Source organism: Candoia aspera, chromosome 4, assembly GCF_035149785.1.
Source record: "Candoia aspera isolate rCanAsp1 chromosome 4, rCanAsp1.hap2, whole genome shotgun sequence".
Classification (NCBI taxonomy): domain Eukaryota; kingdom Metazoa; phylum Chordata; class Lepidosauria; order Squamata; family Boidae; genus Candoia; species Candoia aspera.
In genome coordinates, this window is record NC_086156.1 from 20,499,750 (window position 1) to 20,519,911 (window position 20,162).

The 20,162-nt window shown below is 40.0% G+C and overlaps 1 protein-coding gene across 1 annotated transcript in view; it reads right to left on the bottom strand.

Moving 5' to 3' along the window:
• PLXDC2 (plexin domain containing 2) overlaps positions 1 to 20,162 on the bottom strand; it is a 266,598-nt gene that overhangs the window by 100,509 nt on the left and 145,927 nt on the right. The window contains exon 4 of the mRNA XM_063303542.1: positions 18,606 to 18,675. Coding sequence (XP_063159612.1) covers positions 18,606 to 18,675 — 70 coding nt within the window. The remainder of the gene's footprint in view (positions 1 to 18,605; positions 18,676 to 20,162) is intronic.

Sequence of the window (20,162 nt, forward strand, 5' to 3'; positions counted from 1 at the left end):
TTTGCCTTTTGCCTTCGATAATTCTTTCTTCTTCCCTCCCTCCAGGAGCGTAAGTGGCTCCGTATCTGCTGAGGATGCTGCTTTTCTGGCAAAGGCAGATCACAGAACAGCTCAGCCAAGTAATCTGATATGAAGTAAGGCTAAACTGCCAGCACAAGGGAAATAAAATGCACTGGGAATTGTGCCACGTACCTTCATTAGATAAAGGCAAGAAATGGTTTGCTGCTGTTTGGTTTATTTCAAGAAGCCACCATCAAGACCAGAGAGCCTATCTAAAAACAAATATATTCTATCACTGTTTACCCTAAAAAGATAAATCCAGATTGCATGAAACTAGTACTTACAAATATATTTAGTATTTTATACTACAGCATTGGTGTAGTTATTACTCTTTGTTGCACCAGCACAAAATGTTAATTTGGGCTCCATTCCTATGACAGGCCTGAAATTTGTGCTCAACACTGTACCTCTGGAGAAGAGCCAGTGCCTTTATAATTAAATCAAGATTAGTGCGTTGGAAAACAAAAAGATAGCAATGATTCTATAACCCGAAGACAATCTTAGAGTGTTTAAGTAAGAGAATAATGAATTTGGGATTGTACTTGAGTTTGGGGAAGAGATGAAAAAAAAATCTCCTATAGCTTTTTATATTGCCTTAGTCCTAAACAACTTAAAGATTTCCTTTGCTTTCGTCCAGTTGGCTAGTACTCCATTTTCAAACTGTTGTGCTGGGCAAAGAATGCCCGCATTGCAACATCAGTATACAACAATCACTTGTGAGACTGAAATGCTGGCTGGGTGGGATGAAGTTAGGGGCAGGCTTCATATGATTCCCTTTACAATCTTTTAAAGTTAAATGACAGGGTTCAGTCTGTGATGTAGCCTATGATTCAGATTTATAGTTCTCACAGGCTTTCTCTTTATTAGACAACTTCTACATGCAGCCTCACTTTTTTGACATTTATGTGATGGGTTTAGTTGCCAGTTTATCAATCTCTTGACACTTTGAACACATATCAATGTTAGATCTTTGGTCTAGACTAATTTATTAAGGAAATGCCATCCAAATGCTTGGATACTCAGAAAGTATGGAAAATACAATTTGTTTAAGAACAATTCATAACGGTAACTTGGAAATATCACTGTGTACTGTATATGCTCAGTCTCTTGCATGTGCCAACTTGAAGGCAATTCCAGGTCTTCAGTTTGGTGTACACAGATGGCAGACAAATTAATCTCCCTCCAGTGGTACTCAGAAGCATACACACACAGAAGAAAACATTAAATAAATATTAATATAATATATACATTCAACATACACTATATTTAATAATATAATGCCATGCAAAAGCATTTGAAAAAGTATAAATTTAATTCTACAAGTAAGCCTTCAAATAAATGGGAACATGCAAATTAATTTGAGAAAGTATTCAAGGAATGGGAATATAGAAGTCCTAACAGTGTTTTATGGCATGAAACACCACATGGCCCCTCCATTCTTTCAATGCCAGATGTGGTTTATATAATCATATGGTACATTACAAGCAGTGGCAAAGTGTCTGTGTTTCCTTCCAAGTGAGTGCTGTAAAATTACAGGGTACATGCAAGCTTGTTTCCACTTCCCCAGCTAGAGGGCAGGTTGCAATGTACTTATGGCTAGAATTAACAAAAGGTAATTATGACATGCCACTATATCACATTTGCCACAAAACCCCACTTGCCTTCCATGCAAAGAAAACTGATTTCCACGAAGAAGCAGAGAACTTGCTTAGACACAGGCCTTAGTGAAAGTTGGGAAGTGGGGGGAAGGTTGGGCATGCTGCCAATTCGTTAAGCAGGGACTCTTACTTACAAAATATTGTAAAGGGTCTATGTAAGTTAAGGACATATATTTATTGTATTTATTTTTATTACTTGGCTTTTATGCCATTTCAACAGAGTGGAACTCTGAGTGGTTTACATTTCCTTCCTTCAAGAAGAATATTAAAATAGTATCACAAAAGAACAACTCCCAATAATAAATAAAATTACAAAGAAAACTATGGTCCCTGAGGAACCATTTTGATCAATAGCTATAGGTGTTAGAAACCATCTGGTTCCTCCCTCATACTATTAATTTTTGCCTACTAGTTGTTTTAGGATTTTCTTGCAATTTAAATTTTTCTTTTTCTAGTTATTGTATTGTGTGCTGGTCTTTTACAGTGTTTGTCTTGGACCATAAATAAATTTGGATTGATTTTTTAAAATTTGACAATGAAATAAGTTCAGCAATCAGAGTTGCTGAAAATTGTTAAAGGAAGATAGCAACTGCATTTTTCAGCTGCAATTCAAGGGCAGCATTGCTATCAGATAAAGGTTAGTTCTGTTTCGCTAGACTTTAAGCTATATTAAAAATACAAAATTATGTTGTCCATGTATTTCTGATAATGCTGTCAGTTTAATGAAGCAATGATTCTTTTTAAAATTCTTCTAAAACACTTATCATTTAAAAATGTATACTCCATAGTATTTTTAAAAATCCTTAAAGATGCTTGTTGATTTCTTTGATTTTGTGGGTATCAAAAAGTTTATCTGTTCAAACATATGAATATATTTCTCTTTTTCTGGACCCAAACCACAGACATCTGAACATATATTGAAGCCTAAATATTTGTTTTTAATAGCTAACCCGGCACATTCTCTTTTGAAATATCATGGCTAGATCTGAGACCAATGATCTGCAATTTCAGATGAACTCTTCATTGTGGTGGTTGAGCCTTTTCTATTCATCACCACCACTGATGGGCCATTGCTCTTCTCTGTAGTGTAAAATGGGTTGATAGGGCAATAAGGTCCTTTGCCTTTTCATTTTGAAACCACAAAAAAAGGTTCACTAAATGTGTTATAATTAATGTTCGTTTCATAATTCAACTATTTCCCCACTTTACACTTGTAACAAACTCTTTTGACACCAAAGTCCATCCCCTTCATAGGCAAGAGTTATCTCTTTCATTCTTCTGTTTTCTTGCTCTTCTACAGCCATCTGACCAGAATCCAACTGCCAGTATTTTTTTTGTCAATCATCTTTATTGCCTTTATCCTCTTTTCTGCTCTCCTGTACCAGTCCTGCTTTTTCTTCTATTCTTAGCTATGTCTGCCCTTTCTTCAGCTCCCAACCACAACTGATTTAAGCCTTACAGTGGAACTGTTGACTCAAGGAGTTTGGATAATTCTCCCCAAATGAACAAGAGAATCATGTGAGCTCCCTTGACCACCCTTCAGCATTTCCTATCCAGTTCTTAACCATGGTTAAGAGGATGCCAAGAAGTTATGACGATGCACTTTATACTGGCTGTGACATTCATTATGGCTTTTCATTAGTATTCTTAAACCAGGTTTATAATCAGATAAGACTATTGATGTAAGTGGGATATGTGCCTAAGACAAAAGGGGAAAAAAAATAAAGTGGAAACAGTGGAGTTGGAAGTGAGAGCTATTTTCTTTGATCTTGAATACTAGGTGAAACCTGACAATGATGCCTACCACTGACAAACGTATTTAGTTAAGTTAGTTGATGATACTGGTATTAATTATCTATGTGACCTTTGGAACTATGAGATCCTCTACGATGAATGGAAGGTTGTGTTAAAGGATGTTTCTTTTGTATTGATCAAAAGTAAGATCAAACATAAACAAATATCATGGATATTCTGGGTATCTCTGAGAATGTTAACAAGAGTTAATTACAGCTGGCCTTCCTTTCTAAGATGGAAGTCAAGAGCTGGAAAATTAACTCATATGGTTTGGTCTTGTCTAATTATCTGTGAGGTTTGAGTCTGATCCTGACTCTGAAAACAAAACTTACCTTGAGCCAGAAGGGGAAAACAAAACTTATCCTGAAGGAATTGGGGAAATAGAAACCAGGAGTGACTCAGCAGAGCGGGAGAAGCTGAAGATGCTGATTGGACAAACTTCAGAGGGAGGTTTGAGTCCTCCAATCAGTGCTTGAGAGAGAAGAGCAGAGAAGCACGTGAAGCAAAAGGCAGCCTGATTGGCTGCAGAGGAGAAATGGTGCAGAAAGGATTGCTTAAAAAGACACACAAGCCAAGAGCAAGCTGCCAAAGACAACTGATCCTTCAAGCTCACAGCATCTGTGGAAGAGTCTGTTGGAAGCCTTGCCTGTAGCCAACACAGAATCAGAGCCAGCTCCTCCTGCCGTCACAGATCTGCTTCCTTCACATGCCACTCCAGTCAAACCTAGTCTTGCCGTTCCAGCTGAGCACAGTCTTGCTTCCAGTTTCAAGCCTCGACTCACTGTTCCAGCCCAGTCCAGACTTGCTTCCAGTTCCAAGCCTTGTCTTGTCGCTCCAGCCAAGTCCAGCCTTGCTTCCAGTTCCAAGCCTTGCCTTGATGCTCCAGTCGAGCCTAGCTTCACCTCTGTTGTCAAGCCTAGTCCAGCCTCCGTGCCAGGCCTGACACTCGTGCCTCAAGCCTCCTCCTTGCCACGTGTTCTAACTACACTGGGTCTTGCCACCTCAGTGAGAGGATTAGCTGAGTTCTGCCTTGCTGTCATGCCACAATCTCCTTCTACTTCTGAGTCTGCAGCCTTGCCTTGTTATCCTCTACTGCCTGGGTGGACTTGATTGAACTGCACTGTCTAATCTATTCTGAGGACTTTCATTGTTGTAAATAGTTATTTGTAAATAAAGAATTTAATAGTAATTCTGCCTGGACATCTCATAGTCTGAACAGGACATTATCACTACATTTTGGGTGAGATCTGAGAATTGTTAACATAACTTTTTAGCAATTGTTGCAGGTTAGGGATCAATATATTTGGTTTACCTAAATCTACAATAAGTGGAATTTATCAAGACATAGATTCCTGATCTATATAGAAAACTGTAAATTCTTTCTGCATAGCAGATGGGCAAAACAGTTATTATACAACATTGAAAAGATAAATCTATGCCTGATCTGCAGCTATGGATTGTTGTTTTGGGTAGTGTTTAAATTATTATTTTTTTCAGTAAAAGAGTAATGGAGGAGATATTCAAGTAATGTGGTTTATCTCTTTGGTGTGATTTTTTTAATATTTTCCAAACATTTTTAATAATGTTGCACCGTCAACTCTATTACATGTACTAATTTTATCTGTCAATAAGTATAATTAAAAATATTTAAAATAACAAATGTTTTCATTCTATAAATCCAATCTTGAAACTGATTTTGGACTGCACTTTGTAGATGCAACTTCTGTCCTATTTTGGGGTCTTTCTTGCTTCTTCCCCATGCTCTGCTCCTTCCCATCTTGTCTGATGAATTCCATAATTGTTTATGGAATTCTAGGGAATTTGGAAGTCTTTCCCCATAGCTTTGGTAATTCCCCATTTATGCTTCTGATAATTTAATCACGGTTGAAAAACTTGTCCTGGGCTTCAATTTTTTAAGTGGAATATAAGCACATCTGCATCCCACGATCTCTGAATTTCACTGCTATTTTCAGTTTAGAAGATTAAAAAATGCATTCAGCCCAGCTTAATTTGTGGTTTTGCACAAAGTGCCAAGTAGCTGTTTTTGATGTGCTGCTGCTTCTTTTGAAAGCATTCTTAGGAAATTAAATTCATGAAGCAAGAAAAACTGTCTCTGTGTGTCACTTCAACTACAGAAGCCACTGATGTGAGAAACTGCCAACTTAGAAGTATTATCAGATCACTTCTATCAGAGTGAAAAATTAGACACCATGTGCAATTTGCTGAAATTGAGTATACATATCAGTTATTCAGGTGGCTGCTGTTACACTATGGATATCCCAAAACCTCCTTATCTGCAACCTGCACGTTAGAAAATAAAAGTTTCCAGAAATCCATTATATTACAGAATCTAGCCATTTCATGTTGTTTCATATCTTTGAAAAAGATTCTATCACAAGTAAACACACACATGTCCCTTCTTAGTTATACAGTGTTGACAGTTTGCCCCATGTAATGGTTGCCTAATCCCAAATACTCAGTCTCACAAGCCAGGGCTTAAAGATAACTGATTTATTAAAGGAATAGTATGCAAATACAGAGAAAGCTGAGAATGAGCAAAAGCGCGCCAAATACAAACTTAAAAGCCTTGCGTCCGAACCAGTCCCGCCCCCAACGCTCGTTAGCAAACCCCCCCCCCAGGTGCTAGCAACCATTACATGCGCCTGGGAAACTAACCTTGAAAAGAGTACTAACCCAAACAGACATTCCGAAGTAGCAAGATAACGAACACAGCAGAAATGGAAAATCCCAGCAAACGTGCAAGCATATAATACACGGATTAGAGGTATGTGAGGTTTGACATGAGAAACGTTACAATGTTAACAGAACATTGAAATGATGAACATGACATATCGCCGTCCTAAAAAAATTGCTAAGGAGCCGGTTTGGCCGGATAGGCAGAATGAAAATGGGTAACTAGCTTAGGGGAGCGAACGTCGTGAGCAGAAACCCATTCAGGATGACGGAAATGTTTCCAACGAACGAGATATTGCAAGGTGGAGCGCTGGCGTCGGGAGTCAAGGATTTCCCTGACTTCGAAGTGTTGTTGGTCATCGATCATGATGGGAGGTGGTGGGGTTGGTTGAGGATGCCAGCGATCCGACTGTAGGTATGGTTTAAGTAAGCTGCAATGGAAAACAGGATGCAAACGTTTAAGATTATGGGCTGGATCAAGTTTAAACGTCACAGGATTAATTTGTGCAATAATAGGGAAAGGACCAACAAATTTAGGACCAAGTTTTTTTGAAGGTTGTGGTGATTTAATGAATTTTGTGGATAGATAGACTTTATCCCTGACAGCAAACGTAGGTTGGGGGGAGCGTTTGGCGTCTGCATGTTTTTTATAGGTGGATTGGGCATGCTGAAGGGCTTGTTGAATGTTTTGCCATGAGTCTTGTAGAGTCTCAGCCCAGTCAGTGAGACAGGCAGGCAGTGATTGCGGATGCGGGAGTTCGGGTATTGGGATGAACTCACGCCCAAAGACAGTTTTAAAAGGAACTTGTCCAGTGCTTTGATGCACTGCGTTGTTATAGGCAACTTCAGCAAATGGGAGAAGGTCCACCCAGTTGTCTTGTTGATAATTGACGAATGCCCGCAAATATTGTTCTAGTGTTGAATTAACAGCCTCAGTAGATCCATCCGTCTCCGGATGCCACGCGGTGGAGAGGGCTTGTTTGGTGCCAATCAATTTCAAAGATGCCCGCCAAAACTGTGACGTAAATTGTGAGCCCCTGTCACTCACCAAACGGGCGGGGACTCCGTGAAGGCGGTACACGTGTACGAGGAATAGGCGTGCCAGCTGTTGTGCAGTGGGAATAGAAGCGCATGGGATAAAATGCGCTTGTTTAGAGAAAAAGTCCTTGACCACCCAAATGACTGTTTTTCGTTGACTGGGTGGCAAGTCGACAATAAAATCCATAGATATGTCCTGCCATGGGTAGGAAGGGGTTGCCACAGGTTGCAGAAAGCCTTGAGGCTTGCCAGGTTTGCGCTTGGTTGTTGCACATACAGGGCAAGCAGCCACATAAGCTTTAAGGTCTTTCAGAAGAGTTGGCTACCAGAATTGACGTCTGATGAGATGGAGGGTTTTGAGGTAGCCGAAATGTCCAGCCACCTTATCATCATGGCAGTGGTGGAGGATCGTCTTTCGTAAAGCTTCGGGTACATACAGACGATCGTTTCTCCAGGCAAAGTCCTCAGTGAAAGTTACAGTGTTTAAATTCGCCTGTAACCAAGTGTCAGATTTCAAGTGGAAAAGCAACTGTTGTTTCAAGTCTGATGGAATTGGCAAACGTGCCAGACGGGAGGGAGGCGGAGCGGTTTGCCGTTGAGTTTGTTGTGCTCGTGTCTGACTGCGTGTTACAGCTGCCAAACTCAATTGTTTTTCAGTCCACACAGTACCCTGCACAGTTGGCCGAGGGCCAGCATCTTGGGGTCTGCGTGATAAAGCATCTGCTAAAAAGTTTTTCTTGCCTGGTATAAATTTGAGTGTGAAATCAAAGCGACTAAAAAATTCAGCCCATCGAAGTTGTTTGGGGCTGAGTTTTCGACTTGTGCTTAATGCCTCAAGGTTCTTATGATCAGTCCACACTTCGAAAGGGTGGGAAGCCCCTTCTAATACGTGACGCCAGGTTTCCAGGGCTGTTTTGACAGCAAATGCCTCTTTCTCCCATACATGCCCATCTCTTTCTCCCCGTCTCTCCATTTCTGTGAACTTGCAAGAGAGGGTTTTAAAGTGCTAGATTGGTCTGCTTGAAGCAGAATTGCTCCGATGGAGAAGTCGGAGGCATCAACCTGCACTACGAAAGGCTTAGTTGGGTCAGGATGCTGCAAAATAGGTTCAGTGGTGAAAATCTGTTTGAGCGCATCGAACGCTTGTTGGCAGGCTGGGGTCCATTTAAGGAGCGCGCCTGGGTTCTTTGAGCGCCGCGTATCCCCCTGAGCTTTAGTTTTTAGTAGTTCAGTAAGGGGAAGGGCAATTTCAGCAAAATTTTGGGCAAATGCCCTATAGAAGTTGGCGAATCCAAGGAAACTTTGTAATTGACGCCTGGTATGGGGAGGTTCCCATGCCACAATGGCTTCAACCTTGGCAGGATCCATTTCAATGCCTTTTGCTGAGATTCTATATCCCAGGTAATCAATTTGTGATTGATGGAAGGCACATTTAGACAGTTTCGCATACAACTCAGCTTTTCTCAGTTTAGCAAGCACTTGTTGGACCAAGTGAATATGTTCTGCCATGGTTTCAGTATAAATCAATACATCATCCAAATACACTAATACCCCTTTAAATAGGTGGTCATGCAAGACCTCATTGATTAGTTGCATAAAAACCCCAGGTGCCCCCGACAAACCAAAAGGCAACACTTTGTATTGGAAAGCCCTGAGAGGACAGTTAAACGCTGTTTTCCACTCATCCCCTTCCCTTATGCGAATACGAAAGTAAGCTTCCCGTAAATCTAATTTCGAGAAGATTTTGCCTCTGGCCAGATGTGATAACATATCTTTGATGATGGGCAGAGGATATTTATTTAATTTTGATACTGCATTTAGCCCGCGGAAATCGGTACATAATCTCAAAGAGCCATCCTTTTTTGGTCTAAAGAGAACAGGGCCCCCCACCGGGGAGTTAGCTGGCTCAATGAATCCCCTAGCTAGGTTTTTGTCAATGAATTCCCTCAGTGTAGCCAGCTCTTTAGGAGACATGGCATAGATTTTTGGGTGAGGTAATTTTGCATTGGGCAGAAATTCAATGGCACAGTCTGTCTTTCGGTGAGGCGGTAAGCGATCAGCTTCCTTTTCTCCAAACACATCTCCGAAATCTTGGTATTGTTTAGGCAGTCCTTCAAGGGGTTCAAGTGCTTGTACAGTGGTGGTAGCCACCCGTCCACCCTCAATGTCCTCCAATAAATCTTTTTCTGGTGCTTTATAAAATCCATCAGCAAATGTTACAGTCCTATGCAAACAGTTGATAAAAGGGTTTTGCTGTACGAACCAAGGCATTCCCAAAATGACTAAAGGACCCCCCACAGGAGCTATGACAAAAGGTATTTTTTCCCAATGGGTACCCATTTGCAAGCCCACCAGTCCTGTGGAGTGGGTAACCGCTTTTCCCCCAGCCATAGTTCCGTCCAATTGCGTGAAGATCATTGGCCGTTGCAAAGGGAACATGGGAAGTTCTAAGGCAGCTACAAGATCGGGGTGCATTAGCGAACGTGAACAACCCGAAGTCTAGCATAGCCCAGACTTCCACAGTTTTGGTTCTAGATCCCAATTTCAATTTGACAGTCAGTGTAGGAAAATTCCCACTCACCGAGTCATGATCGCGCCCTGTTTCTTCCACCTGCCCAATGGCGCCCTTCAGAGCAGGTGGTAGCCTTTTCCTGCCGGCTGGTCGAACTGTAATTCCTCCTCCTCTTCCCCAAATGGGATGTCTGGCGGGTCGGTTTCTGCGCAGGCAGCCCTCATCTTTCGTGGTAATGATGGCGATTTTCCCGACGACTTCCCTGGCCGTTCCTCAGGTCTGCGTTTTGGGCACAAAGTGGCACGATGCCCTTCTTTCCCACATCTCAGGCATTGACCTTTCGCAAATTGTCGTTCTCTTTCTTCCTCCCAACTTTTCGTTTTAGGGCGGCTTAAAAATCCCATGGCACGAGCCCCTTTACTTGCTCTGCCTTGCTTCAGTTCCTTGCTATGGGCGAATGTTTCTAGAGCGTTTTCCGCGCTGCTCAACTGTATCCACCCATACAACATTTTGGGATCGTCCCGACACAAAGTCCACCGGAGGACATCCGTCTCCAGTCCTTGTTTAAACATTTCCACTAAAGTTGACTGGGACCAATCCTTCACCTTTCCCGCCAAGGCTTTAAATTCCAAAGCGTAGTCTGCGACGGAAAGGGTTCCCTGATAAAGTTTTTTCAGTGCCCTTTTCGCTCTCTCTTGGGCCAAGGGGTCTTCAAAATGCTGTTTTAGTGCCCACAGAAACTCATCAAAGTCCTCTAACTCTGTAGCTTCTGTTTGGCATAACTGCACATACCAATCCGCTGCCCGCCCCTTTAGCTTGTTGGCAATAATATTAATCTTACCCTGTTCCAAACGAAAACTTCGCCCCCAATCTTCCATATAATGTCTAGCATTAGTAATGAAAAAAGATAGCTTGGTAGGGTCGCCATCAAACTTTACCCCAAACGGTGGAAGGGTTCTTATCGGCTCCACTGGCTGTGATGGTTCCGCAAACGTCAACGCACGTTGAGCCCCTGGGGGTGGCCGATCTCTGGTCGCTCTCGACTCCCTTCCCCTCGATTGTCGGAAAGTCCGAGTCCTACTGCTTCCCCTGAGTGACGGGGACCTCTCTCCCGGGTTAATCAGTTGGGTGGGGTCTTCCTCCCAATCTTCTCGCAGGGACTCCGACCCCCTGGGGATATCCTTCAGGAGGGCCACTATAATGTCCATTTTATCCTCTGTTGCTTTCATGCGGGCAGGGGTGACAGGTTCTTCTAAGGGTCCAGTGGTCACTACCACCCTCGGTGATAAGGGGATTTCATGTTCCCAGGATGGCTGTGGTGATTCCCTCCCCGTTCTTGCTTCCACCTCGGGTTGGGGTTCACCCCTTGTAGCACCCTGCACCGCCAACAATAGATCATCCAATTGGGCATCGCGCCTATCTCGACGTGCTGCCCTTTGGGCTCGAGAACTCGGAGCTACCAGGGTCTTGGTCGAGTCCGGCTCTTCTTCGCTCCCATCACTTTCGCGCAGTTGAGGTTCTGACATCGCTAGCGCTCCCCTTTACCCAAAACTTGGATGGGGCTAGCGGAAGATGATATAAATGATTCTCAGCTTTATGTAATGGTTGCCTAATCCCAAATACTCAGTCTCACAAGCCAGGGCTTAAAGATAACTGATTTATTAAAGGAATAGTATGCAAATACAGAGAAAGCTGAGAATGAGCAAAAGCGCGCCAAATACAAACTTAAAAGCCTTGCATCCGAACCAGTCCCGCCCCCAACGCTCATTAGCAACCCCCCCCAGGTGCTAGCAACCGTTACATGCGCCTGGGAAACTAACCTTGAAAAGAGTACTAACCCAGACATTCCGAAGTAGCAAGATAACGAACACAGCAGAAATGGAAAATCCCAGCAAACGTGCAAGCATATAATACATGGATTAGAGGTGTGTGAGGTTTGACATGAGAAACGTTACGTTAACAGAACATTGAAATGATGAACATGACACCCCATGACTAGTTGTCTAGAAATCAAACTGCATTTCAGAATTCAAAATATAAAATCCATGCAACATGTGAAATACTGTATTTAAAGAAGGAATGGCAGCTCCTTAATGACTCATGATTTCAGACTATAATTAAGAAACTCATAGAAACAATTTTACATGCATTCGATTCAGAAATGATGCACTGAAAAGTATTTTTGAGGAATGCAATATTTAGTTTAATCTAGTTACTCTGCTTGCTTCCATAATTAAGTTTCATGTGTTTAATTTTTCATTTTTTTGGTTCCCTCACTGATAAGTAGTTTATTCATTTTTATCATTCTGATTCCATGGAAAATCAGGCTTTTGCTGTATGTAAACTCAGAGTTTCATTCATGGTATTAGATTTTTAGCAACTTTACTATTCCTTCAATGCATCAAACCTGCTTCATTAAGGCAAAGGTGTCCTAACAACCAGGAAACACACTGAGACAATGAACTGGTCTCTAATATTTATTGCTAGTACTTAACAGGAATCCTAACAAACTGAAGAAGCGTGGGAAAAACCCAGACATATAACCCCCAAGGGTTAAGGCGGTCCCGATCTGTGTCTCTTTGAATGGCTGAACAATTCATCAGTGCTACGCATGCGCTTGACAGTCTGGATGGGAGCCCCCTGCTCGCCATCCTTACTCATGACAAAAGGGGGGAAAAGGTCTCCATGTTTAACATGAATTTCAAGAGTGTAAATCCACATTGTATAGAACTAATTTTATATTGGCAAATTTCACTGCTTGCTTTCTTTTCACATTGTTTTAATTTAAATTATTTAAATTATTAAATTAATTAATACTCCAAAGGTGCATCTTTGCATCCTGAAGGGGTGCTCTGTTTCTCAAACAGAAATTTTGCTCGTAAGGTTAGAGGGAGAGTAGACTTTGAGCTGACACTTTCTGTATTGCTTCAGCAGAAGTCCTCTATCAGCCTTTGGCTAGACAATCTGGATTCTCCTCTTTTGCCTCCCCTTATTCCTGCTATCTCTGCCTTAGAATCAGCACAGGGGGAACATTTCAGAAAGTCATTGCAGTGAAAACCCAAGAGCTATCTAGCTGAAACTTAGCAGGATTAATATCCTCTAAAAGGTACACTACCCCAGCTATTTTCATTCCATTTTCCCCAAAACTGAGCAGCTACAGGCATTTAAACGTTTTCCCATTACAGCCTATGATTGAATCTTTTATCTAATCACATCTCAAAATGCGTTGAATAGAATTGTATTGCCTTTGAATCTTGTATTTGAACTGAATCTTGTCTGATTCTCACACCCCCAGTGAATATGTATGGAGCTCTGGCAGGTCACTAAGAGTATCTATACCCACTGAGATTGTGCTACTCTAGTTTTATTCTGGGAAAAAAATTAGACTTTTTGCAGAGCAGGCCTATTTTTTAATCCCATACCCAGACTAAGCACTTAACAGATTTTTTTTTCTCTATTTCTTTTTTAAACAGTTTAGGGAGGTCTATCAGTCTGTCTTTCTACCTACCTACCAAGCAACTGACCTACCCATCTACCTTCTTATGCTTAAAATGCATATTTTCTAGGTGACTTTCTAGAGGAGAAAAAGCCCCAACATCCTCCCCGGTTTTTGTTTAGAATTACAGCGTCCATAACATAATCTTCTGTGCACAATACTTACATGAAAATCAATAAAGTTCAAGTCATAATATTCCATTCTCATTTTATAAAGGCAGATAGCAAAACCTTCAGCTTGTTCGTCAGCTCACTACTGATATGCCCTGTGGGCAGACATGGGACTTATGCTTTCTCCTCCTCCTCCTCCTCCCTTTTTAAAGACACTTGATTGAGTGAATAAGGTGGACCCAAACTTTTCCCTGGAATTAGCAGAACTGAAATTTTGTGATAAGTTATTCTGTTGAATTGCAGCATTAGGTACAAAGGTGAATTGTTTTTGATTCGTTGCCTAATAATTTATCAATATAAATTCTGTGCAGAATTGCTTTCTAGGATACCTTACCTGAGCCTGTGCATACTTTCACAACGAAAGAAAGTATGCTTGCATAACACAGGCAAGCACTTCATATTCTGTGTCCAGATTCTAACACAAGCTGTCATCTGTTGCCTTCCACAGGACACATCAAATTTCAGTTAATTGTACAGTTAAAGAAACTACAGTATCAACTGGGTATCATGGAGGCTTAAGTTTGAGTTCAGTAGCCTTCTCCATCACACAAACTATCTTCCAAATGTTGATAACTGCAAGTTGTTTTTGTTACTCAGCTTTAATCTTTACCTGGTGGGCAAGATCACAACTCGTGTCAATTTTCAACAGTGTTACTATGGAAACTTCACAATGTACAGAATGCAGACACTACACACTCAGCACACTGTGGTGGTGAATGAGATGAGAGAAGAAAGCATCTCAAAATCTCTTTCATATTTATCAGCCATCCAAACTGAAAATATTATTTAAGAGCTATCTTAGACGGTCGAGAAGGATATTTCTCAGTTGGAATAATGACATCCACCCACTTAATGTGTTACTGCTCATCTTGCAATACAGGGAAATTTTGCATGGGATCCCTCCTGGAATTATGTAATATTTTATTTTATTTTATTTTATTCAGAAGCTACTTGCCTGAGGAGCCTGTTTCTGAGTTTTCTCATAAATCAATGGATTTCAGTGAATTCCCCTAGTTTAGTCTTTTATTTGAGCAGGAGATTATGTGAAGTCCTGAGACAACAATTTTAGGCAGAGACAGACAAAACTAGAAGAGATTTAGAGGAAGACAAAGGACATAATCTACAGCCTAAAATATACCCCATGAGACATTTGTTCAAAGGATGGGAACTCCAAATTTAGTATAGAACAACTACAGATGGGGAAGGTCATATAGTCAGAGGTTCACTGCTACTTCAAAGTAAAGATCAGATGTAGTGGGCTTAAATTATAGAAGGACAATTTTAAGCTGAACCTCTGGAAAAACATTTTAATGGTAAATATGATAATAGAGTTTTAGGGATATTCTAGGTCTTCCCATAATGATTCCATATTTATATCTATATCTATATAACTTTATTGCAAGTTTTAAAAACAAGAGTAAAAATTAAAACAAACTAAAATAGAATAAGAAAGAAAAAAGAAAAAGGAATAAAAGAGAAAGCTAAACTGCAAAAAGAAAAGAAAAGAAAAAAGGTAGAAGAAAAATAGAAAAGAAAGAAAAAAAGATATAAAGAAGCAGCTTCCAATCTTCTTTACAGCAGTTATAAGTACAGTCCCAATTTACCTCTTTCTCTAGTTACATCATGATTCTCTTCTTTCTATAATCCATCTGATCTAATCATCAAAACCATAGATCATAAATCCTTTTTTTTTCTGTTTATCCTACAATGATTCCTAAATCTCTGTGATTCCATTTTATGAAATGATATAAATTATCATTTTGTTTCTTCAAAACGTATGACTGGATTGGAATATGAACACCAGTCAATACATACTTATTTAAAATAATTGGAATTAACATTGCTTCAAAAGCATAATGATTTTAAAACTAAGTTTCGTAAGATATAATTCTCAATGCTATATAGAGATGACCAGATCTGGGGGCAGGGGGTGGGGAATTCTCAAAGAGCACCATCACCACAGCACATTGGGTATGATTATGAGAACTCTCCAGTTTGAGCTTCACTTCATCCAAGGTGGGTTAATGGTATACAGGGAGGTTATGAGAATAATTGACGTATGCATATGAAATAGCAGTAGCAATCTCATTGCTGCATTTGGTTTTTGTATTTGAATTGTGGTGAAGACACTGTATGTCTTCTGTATGTATGCTGTGCAATACATGTGCATGAAGACAGGATAACTGATTATGGTGATCTTAGGATTATTATGGTGGTAGTGCAGGAAGCTCTGGGGTGGGCTGGTCCATGAAGTCACGAAGAGTCGGAAGCGACTGAATGAATAAACAACAGTGCATGTTTCACTGCATAATTCATGCAGAAGCAGATGTATGAAACAGTCTTCATATGACATCATTTGCTAGTTTGCAGGGGACAATGTCACTACATTTTAGCAACTTGCCATTTACAGGGGTTTTTTTCCTCTATACAAAAAATGCTGGGACAAAAACATCCTAATAATGCTATTGCCTCAAGGACGTTTTTTAACCCAGTCAGTGTACAGTTTTAATTTCCAACAAAATCCAGTGGGGCATATTTTAAGGCCACATGTGAGGGTCAGAATGAAGTAGCTCTGATGAGGGGCTTTATACTGCAAAGACAACATGAGGCAAATTTGCTTTGATGAGGTACTTTGTATTCTCTCTTCACCTCTTCTGGCAGTTGTGCCTAAACAGATTCTATCACGGTAGAAATGGACACTTGTGGAATATACTGCTGCCAACTCAAAACAACATAAAACATATAAAATACGTTTATTTAAGGAAGTTATGTACCAAAAAACCCATGTATGAATTAGAGCATGTGTTACACAGACCAGTGTATTTTAGGTAAAGATAAATGCAATGTGTATATCTTATAATTACATAATGAAAACAAATGCAAGAATTCTTGTTTGTTTTTGCTTTCACAAAATGGACTGGATTTAGACTAATGTGCATACTCTTAAGTTTGGAGTTAATAAATGTCTGGTGAGCCTTTTGTTTTAAATTTCTCTATAGATCTGAATGAGGGTCTACTGTATATAGATAAGATCATTGAGCTGAGCATTGAATTGATTCAAACTCATGCAATTAGTCAACTAAAAATAATAATGTAAAATATCAATATCTTTGCATGCTATCAGAAGATATTCTATATTCCAAATACAGAATAACCATCTAGGTTTATTAGCCTCTTACATTTAACTGTATTTAATTTCCCTTGTATTTAATTTCTTTTTGTACTGTTTTAATTGTTTAACTGTTTTTATGATTGTTAGCTGCACAGAGCCACTGGTTTGAAATGGGCCGCTATATAAATTGAATAAATAAATAAATAAATCTGAAAAGTACTGCTCCGTTCTGATAAAAATTGTTTTACATCCTTATACTCAAATAACTTATTAAGTTAATTAAGTACTGAATGTAAAGCTTATTCTGTGGTTTTTATTTAAGCTTGTGTCAGCCTTACCAGGTAGACCAAATAAGAAATATGACCAGATGAGCTAATTCTACTTTATTGTAAGGCTACATTAACAAAATTTTGCAAGACTGAAAGCACAATTCTCCCCCTGTCTTCTTTACACCACGAGAAATTAGGGAGGGTCCCTTCTGAGCTTCTTCCCCACCCACTATCCAGCTGCGGACTATGCTGTCTCTTATCTGACTGTTCCCTAGGCAGTGTCTCTGGGCCCAGTCTCCTACGGTTATTCCCAGACCATTACAGCTTGTGAGGCCATGATCAATATTGGGACCACTGTGCTTGAAGTCTGGACAGCTAAACATGTTTCCCAAAGCAATTTCATTTCTGAATTTCACTCCTGCCCCTTCAGTATGGATGTTAAAACTAAAGAACCTCATTGGAAGCTTGGTACTTATTTCTCCTATATGTTAGCATCTGAAACTTTCCATTAGACAGAGTTTCTTATTATTAGAGAACTTAAAGGCCTTTGGTAGTTTCCCAGTTTCCAGAATTAGCACACCTAGGAATCCCATATGACATAGCCATCTCTAGAACAATTAATTACATCAATAGTGGCAGTACACAATGATTTCCTTCAGACTTGTGAATCAAATAACCTTGGCAAAATAGGAATTGAGGACAAGGATACACTAATTGCCCAAATGAGTTAGCAATTAGTGTTGGCTCTTTTCCTCTTCTCTTTTTCATTGAGGGTCAACAATCATAAATTTATAACCAGTAAAAAAATGATAATGAACAGAGAAATATACAGACAATGAAAACACAACCAGGTTTGTATCAAGTTGGTCTGGGTTTTTTTTTTTTAAATGTCCAGAATTGGGCAAGCTCAGGCTATAGGGATAACTGCAGTTTTTGGCCTAAAATCCCACGCTAATAGCAACCACATGGGATAGTGAGGAAGTGGTAAAGAATGGGATTATAAAAATAGGGTACTGGTACTACTCACTGCTAGTGTGTCAGCTCTTTAAGGTAGTCCAAACCAGGAAGCCAAATCCAAGAACACTAACACTTCTTTTATTGTAAGGTTATAGTAACAGAATCTTACAAGTCTGAAAGCACTTCCTCCCTCCCTTGCCTTTACATTTCAGAGAACTAGGGAGGGTCAATTCTGAGATGCTTTCTCCACCCCCATTCCTGCTTTGGACTCAGATTTCGTTTATCAGACCATTGTCTAGGCTGTGGCTCTTCCTTCTGTCTCTCAAGGTTATTCTCACAGCCCATTACATGGTGTCATCTTAGCCACCTGTGAGGAAATGTGACATTTCCAAGCATATTTTTTTCCCAGGTTTGTGCTGCAGCTGTGTAAGGCTGCCTCAAGATCCTGGGAAAAGATGCAACTGCTTCAGAGCATTGCAGAAAGGGACAATGGAAATGCCTTCATGCAATCCAAAGCATTGCATTTCCTTTGGAGCCCTACTAATCAGAAACACCTTCTCCTTCCAGGGACATATTTGACTGTACAAGCCAAAAAAAAAAAAAAAGGAAAGCTGAGAAGACTTATTCAAAATGATCAGATAATCAAAAAACACAGTACGTGTGTGTTTGTATGTGTGCTATATGCTTGCTTGCATGAAAGACAGACTGAGTTTGAATGAACTCTCACATACTGGCTAATGCAAGTTTCGCTGTACTACACTTTTCATTTCTTAAAATATGAAAAAAAAATCAACTTGATTTGAAATGTCAGATTATTCAAAGTGAACTGTCAGAAAGCCACTTACCCCCAGTTGCCACAGTAATTTCACGTAGGAAATGGCCATAAAATGGAAAATCGAAGGACAGATTCACTCTCTGCAAGGAACAATACCAGAAGATCACATTAATAAAGGAAATAAGAGTAGAGAACCATTCACTTGAAAACATGATCCAGCCATCCACAGCTGCTTCTACCTTAAAGCTTTTTACATTAGTCTTCCTCACTCTGGATTAATTTTTTTTAGTATTAAAACTGACAAAAAACGTTTCGCAACATATAAAACAGCCTTTTTGATTCCCATAATCCTGAGTCAGAATGGCCATGCTGATCTGGAAATTCTCACCTAACCCACTTGAAGTGCACCAGATTGGGAAGCCTGATGAAAAGAAGTTTAAAATTGTAAATGAAACCTGAGGTTGTCATCCAGGTACTTTGATACTCTCCACACAAAGTAGATAGGCCAGGACTGGGTCTGCAATTCTCTATCTGCTTATATGTCACTGAACTCATTTTATATATTTTATTTTAGTCAATTTATATTCTGTCTTTCTTCTAGGAGTTCAGGGTGATTTACCTGAGAATCTTCCTTCATTGTCAACAACAACCCTATGTCACAAACTTGGTTGAGACAGAATGACTGGCTAAAGTCACATGGTGAGTTTCTAAGGACAAGGATAGAACTGAATCAGGTCTAGTCCAACTCTACACTGGCTGGGTTCACACACTGAACTAAATCATCAGCTCATTTCCTTGGATTTGGCTAACAGCAATGTGTGAAACCAGCCACTGTGTTTATGGAACATGGTTTATGGTTTATGCTGTGTACTCCCAGTGATATTTTGGCTTAGTCAATGTACTTGTTAAGCAATCCATATTTATGGAGGATATATGAAATCAAATCAATGTAAGATTTCATTGGGAAGAAATAGTAACGTCTTCAGTGTCACTAACAGCACTGCTGAATTATGCAAAGGAGGGGGAAGAAATCTGTTCTACCACTGAGGATGGGACAGATAACAAAAGAAGCATCTCTTCAAAGTTGTGCAACTTACCATCATCAGTGGCCTGCAAAAGGCCCAGGTGACTAGCTAGCCACACGCCCCAATGTGGGGATATACAGAGCTTTGGGTCAGATCCTGGAAAGATGTTCTGACTGATCTGCAACTCTTCAAAGCAGCCACTTTAAATCTTTACATCATCTTCCATTTTAAGTTGTGCCCATTTACTCCAGAAAAAATAAATCCTCCCATCAGGATAAAAGACTTACTTGGTATGAATGGAATCACTGTATTTTTACAACAACTTCAGATTAGATTTCCTTTCTTCATAGGAAACCAGAATTTGAAGTCTTTATCAAAGTATCTTCTGTTCACAACTGGAAGCATTAATTCTGTTTTATAAATATATCACCCCAAAGAAAAAGGGATGTGCAAGATTAAAAAATATTTTCCTCTGTGGTTATTTAGAACTGCCAGCTTTACTGGAAATGTGCGCAGCAAAGGTGGGAAACTGAAAACGTTTATGTCATCGTTCAAACCCGTGATTTTTAAAAAAAATATGAACGCTGGTCTGCAGATAAACT